The 27,817-nt window shown below is 45.8% G+C and overlaps 1 protein-coding gene across 1 annotated transcript; it reads left to right on the top strand.

The window, feature by feature from the left end:
• Positions 1–81: 81 nt before the first annotated feature.
• On the top strand, positions 82–27,817 carry LOC143002151 (corticotropin-releasing factor receptor 1-like). The gene is made up of 14 exons (XM_076152109.1): positions 82–1,056; positions 3,229–3,316; positions 4,093–4,149; positions 4,514–4,639; positions 15,317–15,402; positions 18,173–18,279; positions 20,310–20,430; positions 21,336–21,489; positions 22,218–22,278; positions 22,873–22,945; positions 24,211–24,296; positions 24,455–24,590; positions 25,031–25,072; positions 26,105–27,817. Exons 1-14 carry the CDS (start codon positions 1,033–1,035, stop codon positions 26,243–26,245), a joined length of 1,302 nt encoding a protein of 433 aa, XP_076008224.1. The 5' UTR covers positions 82–1,032; the 3' UTR covers positions 26,246–27,817.

The raw sequence follows: 27,817 nt of genomic DNA, 5'->3' as shown, positions 1-27,817 counted from the left end.
CTCAGGTCCGCGGTTCCTCCCTCTCCAAATCTCCACACCAGCACACACAGCGGATCGGCCCTTTTTTTTGTTTTTAAGTTCCCCATAGCGGCGACGCGTCCTTGATCGCCGCGGGATTAAAGATTAAGGATCTGGGCCGTTGCGCAATTACCTCCACGGCGAAGGATTCCCTCGGATCCCAACAAATAAAGCTCCCCCCCACCCCAACGTGGGCGGCGGCGCGTTTGACATCTCGGCAGTTTTCAGAGCGAGTAGCTGGAGAGGTAGCGAGTAGCTGGAGAGCAGCGTGTGCGGCGCGTGTGTGCGTGTTTTTGAGTGTGTGACATTCTAGCACCCCCTGGAGACACCTGAGGGGGGAAACCACGCGTGTAAAAGGAGTTTTGGTGTGAGGCCAGACTTGAAGGGCACGCAGGTCTCCATCCGCCGGTGCGCGCCTCCGGACTGGATTCGGTTACCGGCGCTGTAACGCAAACTGACGGAGCGACTTCGCTGGAGTATTCATGTGAAACTGAGCCGAGTGGAAAAGAGAGGCTTGCCGGTGAATCAGCTGGCCGAGGACAAGCAGACAGACCGCTGCGCCCGTGCGGCGTTCAGGCGCACACGTCACCGCATTATCATTTATTATTTTAGGGGCTGGAACGCGTCTTGTGTGATTTCCGCTCATCCGTGAGTTGCATTTCTCTGGGTGGTTGCGGTGCTGGTGGGATTGGATCGCAGCCCTCCGCCTCTCTCTCTCTCTCTCTCTCTCTCTCTCTCCCTTTCTCTCTCTCTCTCTGGCTGCTGAACCTGAAGTGTCAGCTGAGTGTTCGTGCGCTCCAGAACCATCTAATCGGTTCCGTTTGACAGATTTCGTGGTCGCGACTTTATTATTTTTCGCCGCAATAAAAGTCCAAGGACATCACCAGCGGAGTCTCCTCAGGCGACACGGCGCACTAAACAAGATGTGAAGTCACAATGACAGCAGCGGGGATTTTATAAGAGGACATTTTCCTATGACAGATAAGAGAATAATGTGAATGTAAAGATCTGGAAATGCGGCGCTTCTACATCCTTCTGGTAAGTTATGCGTAATTTGCGCATATTGGCTGCTACTCTTCTTCATCTGTGCTGCTTTAGAATACAATCAAAACCGCCTTATTGAACATGACTGTGACACGACCGTGCCACCCAGGTGTCATCTGGTTTGGATCCTGTCTCCATGTGTTCAGATGCTGTCCAATTTAAAGCAAAGTGACGCTGTTGGAGCGTTTTTTTGTTATCAGGAGCTGCATATAAGTAGTTTTTGTGCTGAAGCTGCAGAAAGGCTGTAACGACTGGCAACATGAAACACGAACCAGTATTTTGGGTGAAGATGCTCATGGGGAAGGTTGCCAAGTGACACGCTGACAGTGAAATGCTGATTCTGAACACAGAGTATGGATGTGGAAGATTGAGACATCAAGAACCTCAAAAATCACTTCATTGATTAAATTATGTAGACTTAGAATGATAAAAGTGATTTTCTTGGTTGAAACAATTTCATTGAGGATATTCCAAAAACAAAAAGGTTTCCCAATATCAGTTTCTCTTCTCTTCACGTCCCTGTTTCTTGCTTCTTTCTGCACAAATCTGACACCCAACCGAGGAAACAATGTGACATGTGGTTTGTTTGCAATCAAAAGACACATGCTGATGTTGTTCCAGATGCCTGAGGTGAATCGCTTCATCTGCCTCCGACCCATTGTGCGGGAAAGCTGTGGCTGCTAAGAATAGCCAAGAATCATCTGAACCTTTTTCGAAATCCCCATGCCTGCTATTCAACGCGCGATGCCATTGTGGTGATTTAAGACCATGAAGGGCCCCCCCGCTTTCACTACCACCCCCCTGTGCAGCACCACACACACGCAAGCCTGCTAAGGTCAAAAGACGAAGCCCCTCTGAACCCCTGAAGGTATCAAAGCATGACAGCCTCGAGTCACATGCACAGAATGACATCTTGTTCCATCAAGATCACTTTACATTGAGCTTTAATTACTTGGAAGGAAGTGGGCAGTCAAACGCAAGGAGGTGACCGGACTGCACCCTGATACCTGTCGAGACTCAGTGAGCATGAAAAAGAAGCAGGGACCTTTCTTTGAAATCTAGGGCACGTCAGGGTTTTACACAACGTGACCTGATACGCCGTTGCTGGGATCATCAGATATGTACTCGGCTTTACACGGGAATAAAAGCCTGCTGCTCTCAACTAGTGCATTTTAATGATTTTAACTGGAAAAATGCAAATGTTTGCTGTCGTGTGCTGTTGCATTATTCACAAGTGTGTTTTATTTAAAGAGGAAATGAATCATGGGCTTAAAGGTAAGAGTAGCCACCCTTCTTCTTCACCCTTCTTCCACTGCTGAAACGTTCTACCCGGCTTCTAATTAACCACATAACCTAGTTTGAGTTCAGTTTGATTGCGTAGTTTAGTTCAGCCAAAGCAAAACCCGATGACATTTAACGGTTTCTGGCCTTCGTTGCCTCTTATGAAATGTCAGCGGCAGATACTGAGTGTGTGTCGCTGCTCGAGTGTCATCAGCACAGGCAGATGTTTACTGCATGTTTTGGACATTTTGGCTGCACTCCAGCAAACTGTTGTAATATTCATGTGAAACGTTCTGTTCCGCCATTCCCAAGTGTTTATCATCCTGATATGGGTTTTAGTCTCTTCGTATTTGGACACGGGGTGTGGATGTACTCGATGTTATCTCCCTGACAGAGCCATGAACAAAAACATCCAGCAGATCCAGGCACAATTTCACTCTCTAACATTTAGTTTTAAAAGGATCAGTACTATTTGAAAGTATGGTTTTATATTCCAAACATTTGTCACCACACACACAACGCACTAAACTATGACTGCAAACCCCTAATACACACACACACACACACACACACACACACACACAGACAGACGCACACACACACAGCGGCATCATTCATGATCTGTGTACTAGGTTTCATTGTTGTGTTTTTGCGTAACAATTAAGAGCGTCGACAGAGACAAATGCTTACAGGAGTGAAAACTGCTGGAAATTAGATGAGAGGAGTTTTTAATACATGTGTCATCAGCCCAAGGCTACAGCAAAGTTGCAATTCAGCGCTGTTGAACTTCACGTAAAATATCAAAACACAAGGACATGAACAGAGAACTACTTCAACTTTACATTTGTCATCTAACTCATTCACGCCGGCCATTTGTGTCTGCAGGTTTCAGCCATCGTGAGCCTCCTGCCTGCGGGGACCTCGGCGGATCTGACATGTGAAGCTCTGCTCATGCTATCAGGGAACATTTCATGTAAGTGCAGGCTGAGTATTGGGACCACGTGAACTAATTTGGTGTGTACAGAGGTTGGATTGCTCAATAAGGCACTCAAACACACAGTTGATATTGTTGCATGATTCCATTCAGCTGATTTTTATTATTTTTCATGACCACAACCACTGAAATGACGAAACCCTCAATCCACACTCAACTATTCCCTTGTGGATCTTTGGCGACAGGTCTCCAACTTTGGTCTGTTTTCTTGTGGACCTCACAAGAGGAGTAATTAAAGGCATCCTCGTTTACTATAGAGAGCTAATCCTAAACCAAGCAGCAATGCGGCTGTAACGACATAACACAGCTAGTAATCTGCGTTATGTCACTGCGCTGTCACAAAGCTCTGTAATATGCGTGTATCACATTACAGCACCATTAAGTGAATGTTTAGTGATAATAACGCATAATCATAGTCATTAATCATCAATGGCTGAGCAAATGTTCTGCAATCAAAAGAATGTTCCATTTAGTTTGCCTGTCAAGCCCATCCTCCTTTCCAGATCCATTTTATTTAAATCCTTTTTGAGTCATTAAAGCAATAATAGCAAGAACCTCCGGGCACGTCTACATTCATATTTTCTGCTATGGTCCTGTTGTTGCTCGGGGAAAAGTCTGTCACCATTGTTTACCGTTGCCCTTCTATGTTCACCGTTGTAGCTGTTAAGCTGAATCTAATGAGATTTTCACAACCTCTGCTAAACTGTACAAACAACGATTGCTGGTCACTGATGAAATTTCCCTCTGGATTGCAGTGCAAACACTGTTGTCCTGGAACCAAACCGTCAGCAATGGCACAGGTCACTGGAGCGGTGAGTGCTGGATGAGTTGCTCTTCTCAGATGTGCGAAACTGATGCCATCCCCAGTTTCGACACAAGGTAGCATTGTTGTGGAATAGCCCACAGGGGATCCAAGTTTGATCTCAACACAGATTGTAAGATCTAACATCAAAGACAAACACATTGCTGGAAATAGATTTGGTGTGGGGCCACGGGAGACGCACGCTCAGAGCAGGAGAAATCGTTAAAGCCTGAGCACACAAACAGCTTATTCAGCTTCATAATTTATTGCCAACATCACTGTGGCATTGTCAGAATTTCACCAAGGCTATATGTAGTCTCAAGTTATGCCAGGTATGCGTGTCTGTGTGTGACAACCCTGTCCCCACACTGCAGGCTCAGGACCCTACTGTGACACCTCCATCGATGGCATTGGCACCTGCTGGCCCAAGAGCGGCGGAGGGCAGATGGTGTCGCGACCCTGTCCAGAGATGTTCTACGGCGTCAGATACAACACCACCAGTAAGTCAAACCCCCTCACCAAAACTGGCTTTGCTCCACTGGTTTCCCCTTTTGTTTGTACCACTCGACTACCCGCCCCCGGGCGAATCCTGTTTATGTAATTGCGTACACAGAAGTGAGCCTCAGCGTACAAATTAACGAGACACACGAGAATGAGAGGAAACACCGTTGCACAAAGTAGGGCCGTCACAGATAACGTGCTGTGAACTGCAACGAGACGGCAGCTCGAGTAAGAGTGTAACGCCGACTGTGAGAGGTTCAAATGATAATCCGCCTTGAATCGCTTTTATTCGCAAGCACGTTTGGATACGTTCACTGTTTAACACTCCTGTGTCACAAGCAGTTAACCTCTGGTGGAAGCTTGGAGATTCGCAATCAAGCAGACACATTCTTAACATTAATAACCACTAATTACCCCTCAAAGGATGAGCTGGGTTACAGAAACAATGTGACGCATTTATTCTTTTATATTTTGCAGTTATTCTGATGGTCTCTTGTTGTTTATAATGGAGGGTCTCAGCATTTGGAATTGAGCACCGTGTTAAGCCCGGTGTGTGTCTATTCGGGGCACCATGGCACTATGAAGGACACTGGAATGCTTTGCAAAGGTCAATAAATGTAGGAGATTAATGCAAATGGGTGAAAGGCTGTTTCTCTGTGATTCAAACCCCCCTTAAGAACCCTTAAGAGGCACTGGAAAGAGCCTGAGCCTACCAGTAATTTGACACGCAGAGATTCATTTCACCTTTAGGATTAACGTAATCTCTATTCAAGCGTAGCCTTAAAGTACAGACAAAAACCTGCTCAGCACCTGACCATGCCAGACAAGTTCAAGAGTTGAAAAATGTGGTTGAATGAACCAGCGAGGGGTTCGGGATAAAGCCAGATTAAATTAATGTACCTTAGTAAACTCAGTTTCCTTCAAATACACGTTTTTGATTTACTTATTTATGATCTGGACGCTACATCGGTGGCAATGTGGCTCGATGAATACTTAACACCTCCTCTTTCAACTTAATGTGCGTTCGTAGTATTAATCAGAATCAGATTTATTTATTGCTAATGTCGAATTAATCAGGATTTAATGTTTGATATTGTTCACCCTTAGAGCAGAGAGCAGCATTTAATAATGCACAGTCATGCTGTCCTGTCTTAGACAGTGAAGCTGTTAGCTAGCCAGCAGTTTTGTTAACTTTACACATTTTCACGATATATTGAACGTGAGACACATACAAATACACAAAACAGATGAAAGTAGGTGTTAACTCGTACAAGTGCCAGAAAGAAAGAAACATTCCAATTTAGATGTTAAAACTGTCTGAAATTTTGTAGAAGAAGAAGAAGTCGTTTTTATGCTACGCTACATGACGCTAAGTGATGCTACACATTGTGACTTTTCACCTTTTTGGCCGGGAGAAAATGGCTGATAAAGGGTAAGTATCCCTAGTAATCCCTAAGTAAACCTGAAAATTAGTCATAAAAGAAAAAAAGCAGTATTATGGTTTTCTGCACCTATATGATTCTACTTCTGTGTTTTGGTCGCTGCTACTGGAACTCGCTGAAGCACCAGATGCAAGTCGATTGTGGACAGCAAACAAAATTTATCCTATGAGAGTTTTTCACACCTACGGGCCAGGTACCTGCAGGGGTCACATGGGACGTGTTTGCACTTAGCACCTCCCTTCCTGTGACTCTAAGGACTGCGGTGACTCTCACACGAGTGCCGTGCGAGTGTGGCGACCTTCGCACAACTTCCACGTGACCCGAGGAGTCGCGTGGCCCAAAGTGTGAACAACTCTTACCGAATAACTGACTCCGAGCCAAAGAAGCTATTTTGGCGAATGAACCATAGTTAAGACCGAAACCGCAACTCTGTCCCCCACCAGGACAACAACCTAAGGACTGATGTCTTTGTCTTTTGTCTCTTTCCACACATTGGGGTTCAGCAGTGGGGTTTAACAGGCTTGACCTTTGGCGAAGATGCAGGAAACCTTGAAATGTAAGCAACCACAACTGTTACCATACAGGCTGTTAGGCTGTAAAGAGTTTGCAAGTGGTTTCAACTCCATTTCATCTGTAAATGATATCGTGAAAGGGAGTAAAAAGCAAGTAAATGAAGCTGTGGTACTGATCTCTCGTCTCTGTTAAACACCAAAAGCTGCTTTACTCAGCTTCAACTACGAGGTCACACCTATATATGACCACCATAACTTCATGCTCAGACAGCGGTGCAACGTCGACAGCTCCGAGTATGATGAATGATGCGTTCTGTGCAAAGTCGGAGGTCGAAATTTCCCAGTTGCAAATTCTCATAATGCTAAATATAAACGAGAAACATGGCTGAATGCTAGAAGCTCGTCATGGCGTGGTAAGCGCATGATTATCTGAAATGTCAGCAGAGTGTTTTATTGACACAACAGTGGGAGGAAAAACAAAGGTTTAAATAACTGTCTGACTGTTTTATTTTGTTTACATCCAATCCAATTTATTTGGATACACAAATCACCTTGTAAAACTTGTACAACCAGTCATTTGATTTGAGGTAATTAGCAATTATCCTCACAGACAAAGAGGTTAATATATGACTTCCTACCGTCTCTTGTCTGATGATTCGGGCGCTCAGGGGAAGAAACAAACCAAAACACAACAAAACAAGGACAAGGAGGTGCAGCAGATCGGATTACTGCTTACATTCCTTTTATTGTAAGATTTGTTTTACCATGTCATCTTCCTCACAGCCCAGAAGCCTTTGAGGTTTGGCCACAGACGTCATAACACGTTTCTGACCTGTAAACTTGTTAATTAGCAATTTTGTATTTAACCGTTCTCCATTCCCAGACTTCAGAGTTGCTAAACAACAACGGTGGCTACAGCAATAATGATGAAGGGGTGAATGTGCTCTGCTCTGATCCTTGTTTGAATCCAGTTGTGGCTCCAGTGTCTCTCTGCATGTGTTTCCTCCTGATACTCTGTGTGCACTAGATAACCAGCAGTGTGTGACGATACAGTACATTCAAAAGAAAATGTATTCTTCACGCAGGGTTACATTCTACACACGAAAACAAGGAAAGGGGGTGTTTGGGAAACAAAAGGGGGGAGGAGAAGAAGAAGCAAAGATAAAGCCAATTAGAGTTGAAAGGACGTATGATGCAAATTCCATTAGCACAACCAAAAGAGCTTTTCTATGCGTCACACACAGCTGTAACTAATGACATTACTAATGGCAGCGTTAAATTCAGTTAAGGTGTATCAGTTGTCACACCTGCAATCAATACTGTCGTTAGTTGCACTTAGAGTGGCTTTTACGATTTCATTTCCGTAAATGCAACTTTATTTATCACTTAAGGGCCATTTTACAACAGCTCCTGGCCCGACACACAACAAAAGCGGAGACAAAGAATAATTAAATGACACAAATCTGACTAGAGGATGCGGTCAATGAGCAGTAAATACAAGCAGAAGCTGTGATGATTTAAGCACCCTGATGGCAGATGGAATAATGGATTTAGGCTGGAGTTTACTTTGAACAGAAGGTAAAAACGTGTGGATGTCCTGCTGCCGTGAACAGTGGGAGTTCAGTGGGAAGGTTATGTTGTGTTGACACACGGAGGACGACTCCGGCTCTGCTAATGATCTGTCATGCAGTTTTTCATCCAAAGTTATAAGTTATTTAGGCTGTTTTTGTCTCCCGGGGACAGACTGTGAAACCAACAGATGGAGTAAAAGTGCCGGAAGGAAGTGTCACTTAAACAGGCAGCTTAGGATGCGATGCGTTTAATGTCCGGTTTGACTATTAGCTTTGTATTAACGACCCATTTGAGCTGATTGTCAAACACTGTGGCCTAATATTTGTTGTTCTTTTCCCGTCTAAAATCAATCATGAGTTTGTCCTCTTTTGCTTCATTCGGGTCTAGAAAATGAAGAGACAGGCTGAGGAATAATGCTGTGTCATTGTGAGGACTTGATTAAATCCCTGCTGCTTCTGGATCTGTGTACATTTGGGTCGCCGCTGAAATCGTGTCCACTTGGATTGGTCGCACACCCCAGTGGCGCTAGTTTGCGGTGACATGGAGGGAGTGGACGGGTCAAACTCGGAGGATCGATTACGCTCACAAGATGCAGAAAGAACAGTGCGATCACTTTATATGCAGGGGAAAAGTCTGCTAGCGGGAGTCTGGCACCGGCTTTAGGCCTCTGGAGGTGTTTATGCACAGCGTCGAGCACTAATCAGCTTGGCGTCCTCCACCCCTTCTCCCACTTGATAAGAGATCTAGATTCCCCCGAATATCATTTGCATTTTCTGCATTTTCATCATTTGCACTTTATGCATTTTCATCATTTGCACTATTGGTTTAAAGTCTTTCAGCTGTTTGGGGTTATTAATCTTTTCAATGATTACCCTAAAATACAATAGATTCAGCTAAAATGTGTAAAGCAGAGGGCCTGTAGTGAGTTTTGTCGGTGTTGTTCATTAGGAAGCCGGGAGTCTGTGGACCCGAGAGCTTTATCGGTGACCTATTTTGTCAGCACATCAGCTATATAACGACTGATTGTTTGAGAAAATTATTCCTGAAATCTGTCGTGAGTAGGGAAGAATGACGTAGGTTCTGTTGTGTTCCGCCTGTCACAGATTAAACAGCAACTGGCATGAATTGGACTCAGACCAACATTTTTCTTCCTTTAAACCTGTTCAACCTGCCAGCGCGTCCTCGTGGTAACCTACAACATGAGATATAAGCTCTGGACGCCACATAGCTCACATTTCATTACACGGGCGGGTGATGAAATGAGGGAAAGCTTCACGGCTCAATGATTGAATGGAGCGCTGGAGCTAAAATGTGTTCTAATACATAAATACCGTGAGTAAAATTACAAAAAGGAATCAATTGGGACATCCTTTGTGTCTGATGTTTGAACGTGTTGACTCTCTGCCCTGAATAGCAGCAGTTCCATGAACTAGGATTGAGGTGCCAGGCTGGATTTCTAAATTTAGATTGTGACAAATCCTCGACTTATCTTGTCTGCATGTTTCCACCCAGTGCATCTTTTATCGAATGAGTCCACGGCCTGAATGTGAATGTGTGTGTGTGTGTGTGTGTGTGTGTGTCAAGCGGGTCAATTTATGAACTGCTTTGGTAACTGAGCTGAGTGCAAAGATCTCAGAAGGCCGGTGGACTTGTAATCATAACCTTGCTGATGAGAGCCTTAAGCAGTGCTGAAGGAAGCCTGGCAGGAGCTCTGAACGCCAGCCAAACACACCAGGCCTCTGATCTTTCAGCACGCCTCCGTATCTTTGATGCTCTCTTAGACGATTACAACGTGTTGTCAAACATATGCACCGAGCCAGTGATGGACAACCAGGGGCCACTGTCCAGACCGTACAGGCGCTGCTGTATGACAGTTGCCCACGGCGCCGCACGCCCTCTTCTGGGCCCCGTGACTCAGCCCGCCGTAGCTATCTTTGTTGATGCACGTCTCGCCCCTCCCCAAAAAAAACCTGCATTTTTTTTTTTGTGCCAAGCTTGACATTCCCTTAATGGTCCCTCGAGGGAAGCCAGTGTGTATTTTCCTATATCTGTGTGTGTGTGTGTGTGTGTGTGTGTGTGTGTGTGTGTGTGTGTGTGTGTGTGTGTGTGTGTGTGTGTGTGTGTGTGTGTGTGTGTGTGTGTGGAGGCATTTCAGTGTAAGCATGCACTCATTTTTGTTTTTGCGAGTTGTCTGGTCTTGCTCCAGTCAAAGTGGATGTGTGTGTGTGTGTGTGTCTGTGTGTGTTTGCTTTATTTAGAGCGGTGCTTGAGGTCAGTGCGGTGAATGCCCCTTCCTCCCCCCTGCTCACTCTGCGTCTCTTTTTGTTGAATGAGCACACTCTATTATTCTTTCAATATTAAAGCGATAATTGACTTTTTTTGTCTCAGCAGTGACACCTAATGGTAGCTGAGGGTAATAACAGCAGGTTGGCGAAGTTTCTTATATTTCCACGTAAAATGCTAAATATTAACAAATCGTACGTTTGTTCTTCTTGGCGTAACGTTGTCTTCATGTACCTTGATGCTTGCCATTTTTGAAAGATCTTACATGAAGATTCGCGTGTGAGCAGAAAATCAGCGTAATGACATCACAGTCAAGTTACATTTACATCACATTACATTACATTACGATCATTTGGCAGACGCTTTTATCCAAAGCGACTTACATTACATAACCACCCTTCGCAGAGGGGGGAGCAATTGAGGGTTCGGTGCCTTGCTCAGGGGCACCACGGCAGGGACTCGAATCGGCGACCCTCCGGTTCCCAAGCGGAAGCACTACCTACTGAGCTACTGCCTCCCTAGTTAGTGTGTAGGTGTGCAGATAGGAATCCTTAAAGAGACGGACGGGTTGACTCAAATGCAATTCTTCAGGTGTGTGTGTGTGTGTGTGTGTGTGTGTGTGTGTGTGTGTGTGTGTGTGTGTGTGTGTGTGTGTGTGGTGCATTCAGGCCTTCGTCTCTTTACAGGACTGCTAATAAGTGAGAAATGAAAAGCAGATTACATTTCCTATCCGTATATCTTAATCCCCCGAAAAAGGACTGTGCCAGCTCATTGTAGGGCCCTCGAGGTGTCTGATTCTGCAGAACCGAGTGGGCCGAGCGTCACAGGAGCTAGGAATCACACCCAGCGTGGCACCGGCCCTCTCATTTCCTAAGAAAAGCTCCATGTTGGTGGTGGGAAAATGCTCCACCTGGGCTCCGACCCAGAAGAGAACAGGCAGAGCCCCTCGTGCGTGCGGAGAGGCGGTACAATTATTCACCTGAATTAGAGCGATTACTTGGACGAGGATGTGGAAAAAAGTGTGAGCCCCCCACCCCTCTGGAACAAATTGGCTTTTTCACACTCTCTCCCCCTCTCTCTCTCGCTCTCGCTCTCGCTCTCACTCTCTCTCTCTCTCTCTCTCTCAGACACGCATGTACCACTCTGCTACTTCACTGTAACTGCACTATATGTACACTATCTGGCACATTTAAGAAATGTACAGGCGGTGCAGGTGAACAGGTTTGTTTGCCACATACAGTAGATTGAGTTTCCACCATCACTCCATCACGATAATAATTCCCTCCACGCCTCCACAAACAATGGGCTGACCCGCATAGCCAAGTCGGCACATCGCATTCCGTCTCGGATTTTTGCTTTGTGTGTGTTTGTGTGTGCGAGCAACATTTTCCAACTCATTTAGCGGGTTTTAATTAGAAGAGGAGAAGGAGGAGGAAGAGTATAGCTGCAGCCAGTTAGTGCGATGCGTGTGTGTGTGTGTGTGGCTAAATTTGGGTCAGCGTCTTCGCTTCTGGTGAGCCGAATTCAGGCACAGCTCCTTCCTGTTGGCGTTAGTGTGTTTGCACGGCATTGTGTGTTTGGACGTAATAATGAGGCAACAAGGGCAAATCATCATCAAGCCCCCATGCAGGCTTGGAGCGACGCCTGTGTTCCATCCACATGTTGTACTACGTGTTCCTCTTTCCATGAGCAGGATTTAGCACCTGGCACACGCTCGCTCTCCATTTCTAACACCCAGTTTGGAAAAACGACAATGGTCCGACCGTCTCCGAGGCGACGATTATAACGCTACACCCCTAAAATCTGACGTCAGCCTCTTTAAGATAAAGGGAAGAGAAGTGCGTCTGTCATTGATACGACTCCTGGCAGAGGCCCAGTTTGGCAACAATGGCACGCCAACTTACTCCACGTCATCAGCGGGGCTATTTCAGGGACTTTGAGCTTGTGATCCGTCGGTGGCTCGTTCCCAACCTCGGACGACTGGAGGGAAACTTTGGTTGAGATTAAAGCATTACGGAGAAAGAGTTTAACACCAGTGAAAAGCCTCCGTTTAGACTGTAATAAATGTGTGTGCGGTGTGTGTGTAAGTTGTTACATTATCCACTCAGATGCCATCCTGCACACACACGCTCCCCCGTGTATCTCTCTCTCTTTATCCCACCCGAGTCATTGTTTCAATTAATTCAAACACTTAAACGCATTTAAGCTCCAGAATTTAATCAGCCTATTACACCGCCGCTCACTCATACATACACATGAGCGCTCCGTCCATTAGGAACACCTTTGAATGTAATAGAGATGAATCCCCACCTCTCTGACTCAGCTTCAGGACCAACTCCATGTTTATTCATCGCCCCGTTTCTCGCTGTACATTTCAAATCTGCTTGGAAGCGACAGGTTAAACATTTTAGCTTCAGTTTCTAAGTCATCCTCTATGTTGTCTCCCCCAGTCCAGCCTCATCAACAGCTCGTCCTCTCTCACCGTCTCTGTCTCCTTCTCCACCTCCGTCTTCGTTTGCATCACTATCTCTCTTTTCATCTCTCTCTCTCTGCCTCTGCCTCTTCCTCTCTCATTACTTATCTCTGTATCTCCTTCTCCGTTTCCATTTACATCACCGCATCCGCCTCCTTCTCCCTGTCTCTGCCTCCGTCTTTCCGCGGTGTCAAAATTGGTGAGAGTCTTGAGCAGAGCTTTGAACTTAGATTGCCTCAAAAGAAAAGGAGACATTTCTACAGCCACACTGGGAATCCAGAGCCACAACGCACGGCAAAGTCTGATACACCGCAGCACTTAGTGGACTGTCAACTTTTGACTTTTGTCAGTCAGAACTCGGGCCGTTTTTAAAGCCACTTGGGGGTTAGAGGGAACATCACATGCTAGGTAATGCAGATTGGGGATGACAGCCTCCTCTCACTGTCAACAAGCTATTTATAACCCAAGCCGTCGCACGTTATTGACCTCAGGCAACCCAGCAGGATCTTCATATCCCATTCTCCCTCAGAATTCCTCACGGTTCTTCTCAATTCTGCGCTACGATTACAACTACAGCTACAGTTTTCCTTTGATTCTGCAAGAAATCAATTGAAATTTAAACGCAGGACTTCAAAACCCGCAATTTCCCTTTTTCTTCATCTGTATCGACTCGGACTGGAGCTGTGTGGCAGGCACAAGCTCCCAATCCCCCAATTATTTTGGCGCTGTAGACTTTTGGCCGAGCGAGTATCTGTTGTCAAGCGTGACCTCTGCAGCTGGGGAAACTTTTCCACTGACAGTAAGTGACACAACAAAATCTGTATAAAATATAAAGTCCCTCTATTTCGGTGATGTCGTGTTGCATTATTCCTGGATGCTGACAGTCAGACAGCTCTCAGGCAGGTTACCTCTCGCCACCCCCGACAGTGAGCAACAGCACCCGGTGCAGCTTTAACTGTCAGCGTGGAGCCGGTTACCGCTCGACTCAAAAGTACTGCCTGTAAATAAATCGTAACGCTTCCACAGCAGCAGGGGAAGGTTTCCATCTCCGGCACCGCCAAATAAAGAGACATAATGGGCCAGATGATAACACGCCGTATCATTAGATACACTGTTTCATGAGCTAAAGTCAATTCTAGTGAAATCTAGGACATCTATAGTAAGAAACTCCCTGAAATCCTTAACGTATTCGGGGGGGAAACAGGGGAGGAAGAGTGTTTCCCTCTCCTGGAACGACCATGTGTGCACGAGGAGCCCGCAGGTGGGAAAAGGCATGAATTATAAAGAGACAAAAGAGTTGGGATTATGCATGAAAGTGAGATAAACACAACACCCGAGTCGTGACTCAGTGAGAGAACACAGAGCCGGTGCTGCATGTCATTAAGTGAGCGACGTTGTTTTAATGTGTATGAACTTAAAAAGGAGAATTTAAGGGGTTGAGATAAATAATTGAAGGAATGAAATGGGTGGTAAGCTCCAGTACGCAGCTGATGAATGAGGGGGAAACGGCATTTAGGAACTGTTTCTCTACAGAATTCAAAGCTCGTTCAAAGCTGTCATCTCTCAAATGGCTTTTTAATGGATTTCATTACGTTTTTTTTATTGCCTCCTTTATTTTCGACCGACTTAAATGTAGATTTTTGCCAGATGGTTGCCGTCCTGTGAATGCTCCGCCAAATGTGTAATCCGACACCCCAGGCCGGCGCCGTGAATGCAAGACTACACACGAATGTCCACGCCATCGCCATTGCCATCGCCATCACCATCACCATCATCGACTCCTCCCCCAAAACAAACATCCCTGTCCCGCCCCCGTCCATCTGTGTGTCAGCACCGCCCGGCCCCATCTACCTCTCAACATCTCAACAACTCGTCTCCTTTAAGTCAAAATCTATCAAACATATTAATAATGCAGGTGCCACTATGACCATCTGTGCATGTCAGGCGCTGGCTGCTCCAATCACACGGATCATTGGGTTCGGTGTAGAAGGATTCCACATGCGAGCGTGTGTCCTAGATGGAAAATGGGGTGTAAATGTAAAGATTCCCAGGCGCTGCTCGCTGACTCGGTGGCAGGCTGGGTAGATTAACCTCCAGAGCAAACGTGTGAAGCATCTCCGCCGGTACAGATCCACTAATGATATCCGCCCTTATTAGTTTGGAAAAGTACAAAAGGTCACGATGCCGCCGCCACCGCCACCGCCACCGCCAGTCTGGGATTTCACTTTCTCTACCTCGGTGGCATTTTTCACAATAGGCGTCCACGAGTTGACGAGGAGGGATTGAAGGAGGACACAGAGACGCCGACCAGCGCTTGAGAAATTACGAGGAGGAGTTATGAGTTGTGTCGCCTCACCTTTGTCTTTCCTCCTCTCTTGTCTTTCCCCTGCACAGATAACGTCTATAGAAAGTGTCTGGCCAATGGAACATGGGCCCTGAAGGGGAACTACTCCATGTGTAAGGCCATACTTCACGAGGAGGTAAGACACAGACACACACTCTCACTCTCTCTCCCTCTCTCTCTGCATGTGTTTGAGTGTGTGTGTGTCTCTCTCTCTCTTTCCTTTACTTTCATTTCTTCAGCCTTTACATTTAGATTGACTCAAAAGCCCAGACAGACAGTTTGTTTCCATGGCAAAGCAACTTTACAAGTCAAGAAGTTACATTTGAAGCTGATGATGAATGATTTTTTAAATGAACATTCCATCCCTGTTCACATTTCACACACACATTTTTGTCTTAATTGCAGTACAGACAAAAATTCTTCTTCACTTCTTCACTTCTGACTTCACGTAAACACACAGACTCAGAGCTCTATAGTGTAAATGTGCAGAGCAGCACCGACTCGAATGTTAGTCCAAACCCAACAACAATGCAATTCATTAGTGTGTAGTTACGAAGTGTGTTATTTATAGTTCGCACGGTATGGATTCAGGATCCAGGCCTCGGGCTCCTGCTGCCTGCGGGCGTCACCGTAAGTGGAGAACATCGATCAAAGACAAAATACCATCAGTGCCTTGCCCAGGAGCAACAACAGAATGAAAAGGAACAATTTGCATAAGACGCTGGCATTGTGGCTTTAATGTCACGTTGCCCAAAGTTGCGAGGGCTCGGCTGGCACACGTGTGTCATTTGTTAATCAACCTGCGGCTATTCCTGCACACACACAAGCGTTTCATAGAGGCAGTTGAGCGAATTGTGACAGCGAAGAAGAAGAAGAAGAAGAAGAAGGCGACTGCAGGGGTCCTGCGGCGCTCTATGCAGGGTCTTTATCCATTCTGATTGTTGCTCCTTTTCCGTCCTCTTCCTCCACCTGGCCGGCGCATTGTGATGTGGCAGATGTGGCGATCGCTCTTCATAATTAGAATTGAACGCTGGGACAAAGCAGACAGAACACTCTGACCCAAATTAAGCCGCGCTAACAAGCAGAACACTGAAAGCCTGTTTGTTTAAATGCAAAACCTCCATACAGTCTCTACCTGCGTCGGACAGCTGGACCATCTGCTGAAGATGAATATGGATGAGGCGGTTTGTAGAAGACCGAGTCCTATTTTCTTTTCCCCACACGACCGCAATCCAAATCTGTATTGTAGGCGCATTATCCAGCTGATAGGAAACTCAAATCAATAGGTTTAAAGTGTAAATGTAAAAATCCGACCTGGCACAGATGCAGCACTTTGGTTGTGGGGTGGTTATAGATTTCCCAGTGTGTTTGCTCAGAGACTCTCTGAGGCTGATGGCAGATCGATCCCAGCAGATGATGGATAAAGGGTGTCTGACCTTTGGGAAAATATGTGTTTGTTTTCGCTCCTTTTTTCGAGCAAGTGAACTAAATCACTCGCGGCGTGATTGACATGGGAGAGGCAGGGGGAGGGGCGGGTGGCGTAGAGAGGGACGACCTCCGAGTCTCGGATCTTCTCGGGAGGAGAAAACCTGGCAACTTAAATCCGTACAGGGCGAATCTACGCACGTTATCAATCGTGACGCCCAAGTTTCCCGGGCAGACGGGAATGACTTGCGAGGAAGGGAGAGAGAGGTATCGGCTGGAATGACAAGGGAGTTAAGCCTTGGATAAGTTGAGGTGAAGCTGAAGGTGTCGCTCCTTCATCCATGCTGAAATATTACTGAGGCGTGCTGAGACACAGGCAGAGACTCCAGTCTACGCTCTTCCTTCTTCTTCTTCTCTCCCTTCTCCTTCCTGTCTTTGGTGTGTGTGGCCCCTGCGCAAATGTCTCTCCCTGCCTTTGCATGACACATAAGCAAGGAACTGTAGCATACATGAAGATAGAAATAGCACAGGGTCGTTATTAGGAGGCGATAGTGTCGCCTTGGGATGTGGGTAAGGACATCAACAGTCCAGAGCGCAGAGAACAGGCTTTAATTCAGATGTACCACAGCAGCACTCAGCTAGAGGCCCTGACTTGAGTAGGGATATCTGTGTGTGTGTGTGTGCATGTGTGTGTGTGCATGTGTGTGTGTGTGTGTGTGTGTGTGTGTGTGTGTGTGTGTGTGTGTGTGTGTGTGTGTGTGGTCTAAAAGAGAAAGGAAATATACATCAGCGTGAATAAATTACACTTGCACATCAAATAAGCATGAATATTAAACACCATTAACATAACAGAGAAGCATCTCCACAGGCCGGGACAGCAAAACTCACACACACACACACACCGCATACCCCACAACCACAGAGAAGTAGTAATATATCCATTTTCAATCATTAACAATCTTTGTGTGAACTTTTGTGACAATTTACCCGAGGTTGTCGGAGGAAAATGTGGATGAACTCCGACAGTTTTGCTTCTATCTGACTTACAAATGATCCCAAATTGGAAATGTGATTAACACAGCAGCGCCACCAATAGGCCATCAGCTTAAAGCGTTTCATATTTGACAATGAAGTGACAGATAAGGTGGGCGGGGCCGGATTAACCATGTCCATGTTTAATCCGGCCGTAGACACCAGCGCGTTACGTAAATCCACTTAGTACAGCAAAGATTACAGTGTGTATCGTGTGTGTGATCACAATAGGTATCTGCATATGTGTGTGTGTGTGTGTGTGTGTGTGTGTGTGTGTGTGTGTGTGTGTGTGTGTGTGTGCAAATACTGTATGGGCAAATTGAGCTAAAGGCAGAATAGAATTTACAGTCTTTTGTCATGGTGAATCTATTGTTTCTGTGAATGAAAGTGAGACTCAGAGAAATGAGCCTGAAGATGAAGTCAATGTTTTTCTCTCTCCCCTTTTATAGAAAAAAGGAAAGATGCACTACCAAATCGCTGTGATCATAAACTTCCTTGGTCACTGTATTTCCATGGTGGCTCTCCTCGTCGCCTTCTTCCTCTTCCTGGGTTTGAGGTAAACGTCCGCCGCCGTAATCCTGGGGAAAGATGTGACAGGAATATCAGTCGTCTATTCTCAAGATCCCTCGTTTCAAATCGCCTCTTGTATTTATTCAGAAACCCCTTTGGTCACGGGATGGAACCTTCTCCTATCTCAATCCCGCAGACGTATAAAAAGGGGGGGGTTTAGACGCCGCCGCCGCCAAACTAGGGCACGTTTATTCCACAAGCCGGAATAATGGACCCATCTTCAGGAAGCAGGAAACAGACATGTGGAAGGTTCCCTGGAGGGGCCCGGCGACAGAGGTGGAATGGGTTCCTCTTGACAAACAGAAACAAGCCGCGCGTTAACGAGAGAAAGGTCTTAGCGCCCTGCGACAGACGAGGGCCGCTATCGATCCCCGAGACACCCCGGGGGAGTGCGAAAAGCGCGAAAGGCCGCAGTGAGACGGGATAAAGAGAAGCGAGACAGGACGGCGTTTATGCACAACTCGTGTTGGCGCAGGAGGGAGTGAAGGAGAGACCAGCGTCTGCCAGCTGTAAATGGCCTTTTCTTTTCTTTTTTCAATGCGTGGAGGGAGGAAGGAAGGAGTTTGAGGCGTTTCTGGCTCACCTTCTTGACCTTTTGCGACAGGATTGCGTTATGGCTGATCTAAGGAGAACGAGGAGAAAAGAAGAAGAAGGGGAGCGAAGCCAAAACGAGGCGGCGGCGGCATTTTGCTCTTAATTAATGTGCATCTCACCCCTGCAGGATCCTCTGGCAGGCGGCCATGGGAAGTGAGGTCACTTACCGTAATGAACACCATCGTGACCCTCTCTGATGGAAGCGGCTGCATTCTGACGGCAGCAGCAGAAAATTATAAATAGACTGCGGGGAAATACTGGCTTATTAAGATTTGCCTTTTCGCCCGGTTGTTACTTCCCCCAAAGCTGATTTGATGGTTGTTTTTTAACTAATTAACAACCGTGGTCTTCTCCGTAACATCCTCACATCGTCACTTGGTCTCTTCGTCGTTTATCCCTCTAATTAATACATTTGTGGACGCTAAATAAATGGACGAGAGTGTCACTGGAAAATCCCCGCTCATGTGCTCGGTCAGCACAAAGCTGGTGCAAGGGACACCTATTAAGAATTGATGCATGCTGAAAAATAAATCACGTCAGCTGGCCGAGGGAGGGAGGGAGAGAGAGGGGGGAGGGAGGGAGGGAGGGAGGGAGGGGGGAGGGGGGGAGGAGGTCTCTGCTCACTGATAACGCCCTCAGCCGGTGGACCATAAACACCACGGTCACTACGGTGACGGAGGCCGGTTTGCTCTGTGGTGTGCGAGCTTCTATTTTCCGACAATGTGGCTGGAGGGCATCGGAGCAGATTGTTAATTGTGTCCTCAGGTCCGTCACGCCACACAACAAACAATAGTAGGGAGAGAGGGTGACTTATTATTTATGAGGAGCTCTGAGTGGTGGAAAATGTTACTAAATGTTTTACTTTTCCCCTTTTTTTCAAACTTAATGATTGATGCATTAAAACTAAAACGCACAACATGTTCATGCAGGTTATTTACTTTTATTATTTTTATAGCCTATATACATTTATAGGTTCTGGGTTGTGCCTTTATTAGCAGTCATGTCATCAATTCCATTTAAAATGCAGAACTTTACTATCCTGGAAACATCGCTGGTAGGAAATAACTTTGTTTTAGCTCCACAAAACCAGACAAAGTATTATGATGTGATAAATAAAGCGTTATTCCACCACAATAATCCATTAAAGTCGCCAGATGTAGACGTTAAAGTTGTTAGAAATGGATGTTCTGTGGTCAAAACTACCCACAGGAGAGTTCTTACTCTTCTCCAAGCATGAGAAATAAAAAAATAAACGTAAAAAGACAAAACAGACGACGCTGAAGAAGGAAAAGGAGATTTTTCACAACCTGGCAACGCAAACGTCAGGATGTGGTTTTGCCTGTGTCCTTAAATCAACAGCACAGTTTGGAGGAGTCAGCACACACAGTCACATCATCTTCATCTTCGTCTTCCCTTCCCCAGGAGCATTCGCTGTCTGAGAAACATCATCCACTGGAACCTCATCGCCGCCTTCATCCTGAGGAACGCCACCTGGTTTATCGTCCAGCTGACCATGAGCCCCGAGGTGCACGAGAGTAACGTGGTGAGCTGTGAAATGATGTTGTTAATCTTTGACTGCACAGAAACAGAACACACACACACACGCACACAAACACACACACACACTACTCTCTTATTCTGTAACGCATCTTTCCAGTCACATCAAATTTGAATTTAAGTCATTTTTGCATCCTGAAAATTGACCCCAAAGGCCGTGTGCTGAGTTTAAAACAATCCTGCTGTACTGGAGTGACTTCTTTACCCAGTAAACCACCAAGTAATCAAATCAAATGTTCCTTCCTCCCCCAAATCTAATGGGAATTTGGCAGATTTAACATAAACTCCAGACAAACCAACCGATACAATAAAGCAACACCAGTATCACATCCTACATTTTTGAAGCAATCCTTTTTTCAATCTATAGGGTTTGGATTGTTTGGCCCACACAAAAATTGGGCTTTGTTTTCCCAGCGAATAGATGGATGGATACTGTTTTCCCACAATGCAGTGCAAAAAAAAGAAAAAAGGAAATGGAGTAGCTGCTGAAAGCTGGAAGGAAAATAAACAGTTTACAGTGTTGAGGCAGCTCCGAGGATCCTGGGGGAAATGATGGAGACCTTGGGAAAACAGCGTTCCCTTTGTAAAAACCTATCATCTGGCATCATGTCTGCTCAGTAACAGTAGAATATAAAACTATAAACGTATAAATAGGGTATTATTCTGTTTGATATTACTACAAATGAAGGATATTATTAAGGATGGTGTATTTTGCATGCTGTTTGTTTGCAGGAAGTGGGTCACTGAGTATTAAACTGTCTGTTTTTGAGCGTGGTGCGTTCAAGGAAGCTCGGGTATCTGACCACCTCAGAATTGGCAGCAGATTTGAGCTCAAACTGCCAAGCAGACGTGTCTAACCGTAGCTTCTTCCTCTTCTTCTCCACCGTGCAGATCTGGTGCCGCCTGGTCACCGCCTCCTTCAACTATTTCCACTCCACCAATTTCTTCTGGATGTTCGGCGAGGGCTGCTACCTCCACACCGCCATCGTGCTCACCTACTCCACCGACAAGCTGCGCAAGTGGATGTTCATCTGCATCGGCTGGTGTAAGTGTGTGTCCCCCCCCCCCCCCCCACACCCCACAAAAAGAAATCGCCAAATTAAACCGCAAAATCTAATAAGTTCAGGCCTGGGATCAGAGTCTTGACGGAGACACTTGAATGTGCTTTAATGTGGCAGCTGTGAAACGTATTAGCGCCGCGTTCACTAACACCCCCTTTCACACTGTCAGACCAAAGTATGGGGCGCTCAGATTATGTGTATTGTGCCGCGTGTGTGAAGAAACGGCAGCGCGTCTCCGAGCAGCTCCAGACTAAAATAGGAAGAGCTTGAAGTGTCAGATGTATTAATCACGCAGAAACAGAGATAGGAGTGAATACATACATGCATATCACAAGAGAAGCGGCTCATTAGCACAGACACACACTGTTTCCCCCGTTAGTGTCACTTTATCTGCTTGCTTTAAGACAATAAAACAGCAAATATCACTCCAGTCTCACTCTTTTTCACCCATTCATTCATCCATTCATTCAATCATTGTTTGTTAGTTCATTCATCCGTCCATTCATTCCTCGGTTCCTTCGGGCCTCTGGCATATGCAGATCACAGCGACACCAGCAGCAATTGGCTTTGACAGAGAAGAAATGCGGCGCAGATTTAGTATTCCTGCCGAGAAATCCCCCCAGAGTATTTGTGTGATTTTCCCCAAGCAGAGGAAGATGAAGGAATATGTCACCATCTCTCTTTCTCTCTCTCTGTCTGTCTCTCTTTGCAGGTATACCGTTCCCGATAATTGTGGCCTGGGCCATTGGGAAACTGTACTATGACAATGAGAAGTAAGTATCCCTGTGTCACTGTGATATGAGCGTTTATATACTCTTTTGGAAGGGTCAAAGGTCACAAATCTGAGCGAGAACAAATCACAGCACACACACACACACACACACACACACACACACACACACTCACATATCTCCCCAAATACCTTCAGGGCTGTGTCTCCATACCAAAGGGACTCTGTTTTGTTTTTGTGATCTCTTCCGACGTGCTTCAATATTTCAGCGGCGAAAAATGACATTTTAAAAATTCAGCTGCAACGCTTCCGATCATAATCCAGCGTCCCGGCAACTACTCCGGACGTTCCACAGACCACTGGGGACGAACATCGTTTCTGGGAAAATGTTTAAAAATGAATGTTTAATGCTTTGAGCGCCACCGACCGAGCTTTATTCACCTCCGTCGTCTTGCGGGAGGCGGAGGAGGAGGAGGAGGAGGACAAGGCGCAGGATAGCTCTGTGCAATTAAGACCGGAAAACTAAGTGGTTAAACATGTTTCAATGCAACTTTGGGTGTAGTGACCCTTTTCACACACGCACACAGACACTGTTTGAGAACCTTGCACCTCACTGAGTGCTTTTGTTGATGTTCAGGTGCTGGTTTGGGAAGAGAACTGGAGTGTACACAGACTACATCTACCAAGGGCCCATGATCCTCGTGCTGGTGGTAAGAGAGTTTCCTGTTCCTGTTCAGTCACACATCCTTTCTTAAAGTTCCATTCCGTGATTTATTTATATTTTACCATCATGTTAATTTGGGGTTAATGTCATGATTCACAGCGTCGTCATGGGGATCATATTTTAATCAAAAACGTGTACAGATTTGTTTCTACTTGTGTGAAAGGATCTCTAACATCAGTTCAGTTCGGCGGAGGTCACATGAGGCGGACATCTTCAAGACTTTCAATAGTTCCACTGTGTTCCCCGGCCTGTCCTTCACCTTTGAGTATCTCTGCGTGTTCCTTGATTTTCAGAGTGAGGTGCTTCTTTGTCGCGGACTCCACTCGACTCATCTCGTCCGGATCACAGTAACCCGCCTCAAAATCCGCCCCCCACCACTCGTCCACACACTCACTACTTCCTCAGCCAGCACCTCCTCCTCCTCTTCCTCCTCTTCTGTCTATCCATCTCTCCTCCCAATATGGACTTTTCGCCCCGCTGGGTCCCCAGTGGTGCATTGACCTTCCTGTCCGGTCAGAGCAGCAGAGTCCGTCCGTCCTGTCGTCTGGTGTAACTTGAAAAACTGGATCCAAAAGGCACTCATGTTTGCCTCCATCTTTGCCTGACCGCCCCCTCCCCACGGAGCACACATACACACACACACACACACACACACACACACACACATCTCCCTCCGCCCATATTTGTCTCCTGCTTGCACTGAAAACGCCGGTCTTGTTTACCTCACGCTCCATCCAACGGGATCATTCGAGAGTTACCAGAATGTTTGAGGTTTCTCCTGTCAGGCTGTTGCGGTTCTGAACTTTTCCTGGCCTCAAATCAGTAACTTATAATGTCAGCACTTGAAGCAATAGATTACAATTGTGAATAAATACAGGATGTTTTGGTGGGAATGTTAATAGAAGCGGTAATGCAGCGGGGAAAGTGATGTCCATGCATCTGTTCAGGTCTCGGTCAGGTCAGGTCAGCAAGCCCGGGAATGTAATCCAACTGCTCGTCTCACATGATGCCTTCAATGTCACCACACTCTCTCAAGTATTCATCACAATGTAATTCGATCCATCGGGGCTTCTTATCATCATTTCCAAAGCTGAAAGTCGCTTTAATCTCTTTTTATCTACCTTTGTTGAACACACTTATTGTAAGTCGCTTTGGATAAAAGCGTCTGCTAAATGACCGTAATGTAATGTAATGTAATGTAATCAAAAATCTCATCAAATCACAATGTCTGATTTTTTTCCCCCTCCACAGATCAATTTCATTTTCCTCTTCAACATCGTGAGAATCCTCATGACCAAGCTGCGCGCCTCCACCACGTCTGAGACCATCCAGTACAGGTACGTGACCAGACCAAGCCTCCGCCGTCTCATTGTGTTGTTATTGATATCGATCCGGGTGCGATGGACAGTTGCAGTTGTTGAGATGAATTGTCCGGAACCGTTGGGACCTGGTCCGTGCCGCCTGTTGTCACCGCTGTCCTCTCCTCCTCCTGCAGAAAAGCGGTGAAGGCCACGCTGGTTCTCCTCCCTCTCTTGGGAATCACCTACATGCTGTTCTTTGTCAACCCGGGAGAAGACGAGATCTCGCAAATCGTCTTTATATATTTCAACTCATTCTTGGAGTCCTTCCAGGTACGTCCCTGGGTTTGAAGGCCACACGCAGTGGGCGGGGCTTGATTGATAAATTCTGAGCCTGACATTGAGCGTGACCTTTTTGGGGGAGATACCGATGATGAATGCGCAGCGATTGTGTGTTTCCTGGCTACTAAGCATGATTGCGGCATGAGGCTCGTTCATCACCTGCTCCGCCCACCTCATTGACACCCCCCCCCCCCTGCCTCGCCATCAGACATCGGCCTCCTCCCAAACAGGTTTTAGCAGGGAACACCATTGACCCTCAGATGGTCATAACCTAGGCTGAGAATTTTCTCAATCGAGCCAAGTAAAGCCACTATTTTTGTTGAATTACACAATAATTGTAAACAGTGGACTGCAGTCACTGTGCTCAGCTGAGGAGACGATTGACTGGCCTCCCTCTCACAATGTTTTCTTCCTCTCTTCCTCTCACACAGGGCTTCTTTGTGTCTGTATTTTACTGCTTCCTAAACAGCGAGGTAAGCACATTCACATCCATTATTGATCTTCTTCTCTCAGCCTCTGACGCTTATTTATATTTCCCTTCGCTGTCCCCACCTTGTTCCCCCTTTTTTTTAGTGCCTGTTGCTGTGTGTTATTGTTGACGAAGTGAGCGATGAAGCTGAAAGCTTTCGTGTCCGGGGCACAATTAAGACTTGTCGTGTTGCGACATAAATGACATGACGTCGTACACTTTATGACACCGTCAGCCCTAATTTGATTACATGCAGGAAGCTGGGGGGTGAAAATAGCACAGGGATGATAGATTGCATGCTTCACTTTAAAGCGTGCGTGTTGTTATGACGACGATTACAATGACAATGATGTAAATGAAGGTGAAGTTGATGTTCATCTGCTAGAATCATAGCGTCCTGATGTCGCCGCTATCCAGCTGTCAGAGGCAACATCAGATCATACAATAATCATGAGCGCCTTCTTACTATACATCCTTATATACTTATCCCTCTTTGCTCTCTGCGCCGGCCGAGTATATGAATGTAACGTCAGCTGACTGCTGCCCCGCGGTTATCGTCCCTCACTGTGTCGGCCCGGCTGGATGACGGATGAATATTTCATCATGAGCTGTGTAAAAGCTCTAACACTGGGCTAAACCAGCGTGAGCAGCTTGTAGAGAGTATTGATTTAGTGTTTGGGAAATACAAGATGAGGGGATGAGATGGATGAACAGGGGGATAATACGCTTCACGATGGAGAAGAAGGGATGAAACTGCAGCACACCCAGATCCCAGCACGTTCAGGAAAAGCTGTTAGATATGAAAGACACCAAGCTGCCATCTGGTCCAGGGGATCCAGGAGGGAGAAATAGGATTAGAAATAAAGTTGTTTAGCTGTTTTATTATGGGGAAACATCTTTGAACATTGAAAATGAGTTGGAAACAGTAAGAAAATTATTGGCGTTTTTATTATTATGAATGATATGAGCTGCAAAAACCAAAAGGCGTATCCGGAACCGTGTGAGGTCATATCTCAGAGAATGCTTGTGTCGACAGGTGCGGTCAGCCGTGAGGAAGCGGTTCCACCGATGGCAGGAGCAGCACTCCATCCGGGCCAGGATGACCCAGGCCATGTCCATCCCTACATCACCGTCGCGGGTGAGCTTTCACAGCATCAAGCAGTCCACGTCGCTATGAGGACGTGGAGGCAACAAAATAAAGAGAGAGAGAGAGAGAGCAGTTGTCCTAGATAATACGTGCTTTACAAAACTCAAGCTGTCGTCATCGTTTTTCTCTCGCCCACATCGCTGGAGGACACGAGAACACTTCCTGAGCCCGGGACAAGGCTAGAGAGCGAGAGAGAGAGAGTGTGAGACTGCATCAAACCTCAGGAGGGACATTAAGCAGGCCTTCATGAAAAATGGACGGGGCCGGGAATGGAGGACACTGCAGGATCTAACAGTGTGTGTATGAGGTAAAAGGTTAGCGTGAGAACAATAGAGCCACTCGGGGTTCTAATGTTTGCCCTCATCTGTCCTAATTGTTTTTGTGATGTTGGAGCTGATGTTGCTGGACCGCACTGAACTGGATTCTGTCCTGGTGTGCACTGCACTCTTTCTTGCCACAGGGGCAAGTGGCATTACAATTACTTTTTCGGAATTTTCCTTTTTTATTTTTTATCATTCTGCTGTCACAAACAATCGTCTGGTCGTTGTGTTTGTGACGTGCAATTATCCTCCTCTGCTCTTCAACTCGGTGCCGTCGTGTTAATTTCATTGACTTTCAACAATGTTTGAACACATTCCACGCCCTTTAAGCTCACACACACACACACACACACACACACACACAGATTTTAAGATCAGTTTTTCCAGTTTCCAGAGACGTTGCAGAGTAGCTCTGCGATTTCTTCCTGAAGTCATAACTGGATTTGGCATTAGTGAGCCATTGTGTTCCATCTTTTCATATTTTGGGTGATCCATGGCTGCGTTAATGTGAAGGCTCTAACAGGCTGTAGTGTAAAGATTGATTTTTAAAAACATTCATTAGCAGTGGACAGATTCAGGAGCCATTTCCTTTAATAAAGTGGATATTTATAATGTGTGGGGTCATCACAGATATCAACCAAACCAAAAACAAAAACAAACCACTCACTGTAACTCATATGGGCACGTTATCCATGGGATCAGATGTGATCGTAATCCACAACCCACATTCCTATCATACAAATACTGATAACTGTGCATTTTTCTGAACTGCTGTTTTTATACAGATCTTGTCAGTCAGTTGTTTTGGATGCTTTTAATGTGACATGTGAACTCTGGCTCTTATAGATATTGACATATTTAAGAAATCAGAATCTCCTAATCAATTCTTCTTAATAGGAAGCATTGATCCTGATTATGAATTCTTCTGTGTAGCTTTTTCCAGGGCGATCTGAGCTTTTACATGAAAATACCAGGAGAAACACTAAATTAAATCAATGACATAAATCACATTTATTAGAAGTTACTGTCATTTAAAGAAGATACTGAATAGATAAAGTGAATGCCATGTCCATATTTAAAACCACAATGAGGTTTTGAAGAGGATGTATGTTTGTAACTCTCTCTAGATTATGTTATTCCAAGAAAGAGACAGAGCAAATCTAACGACGACACAGATCTCACAGTTTGTAGAGATGTCATAGTCCTATGGTACAAATGGTGGTAAAATCAAAATCACTGTTATTCACTATATTATTTATTGTTATTTATTTACAATATTTTT

Source organism: Genypterus blacodes, unplaced genomic scaffold, assembly GCF_046128005.1.
Source record: "Genypterus blacodes isolate CSIRO-AG114 ecotype Tasmania unplaced genomic scaffold, CSIRO-AGI_Gbla_v1 ptg000055l_1, whole genome shotgun sequence".
In the NCBI taxonomy this organism is placed as follows: Eukaryota; Metazoa; Chordata; class Actinopteri; order Ophidiiformes; family Ophidiidae; genus Genypterus; species Genypterus blacodes.
The sequence above is the reverse complement of the archived record's forward strand: the minus strand, read 5'-3'. Positions and strand labels throughout refer to the sequence as shown.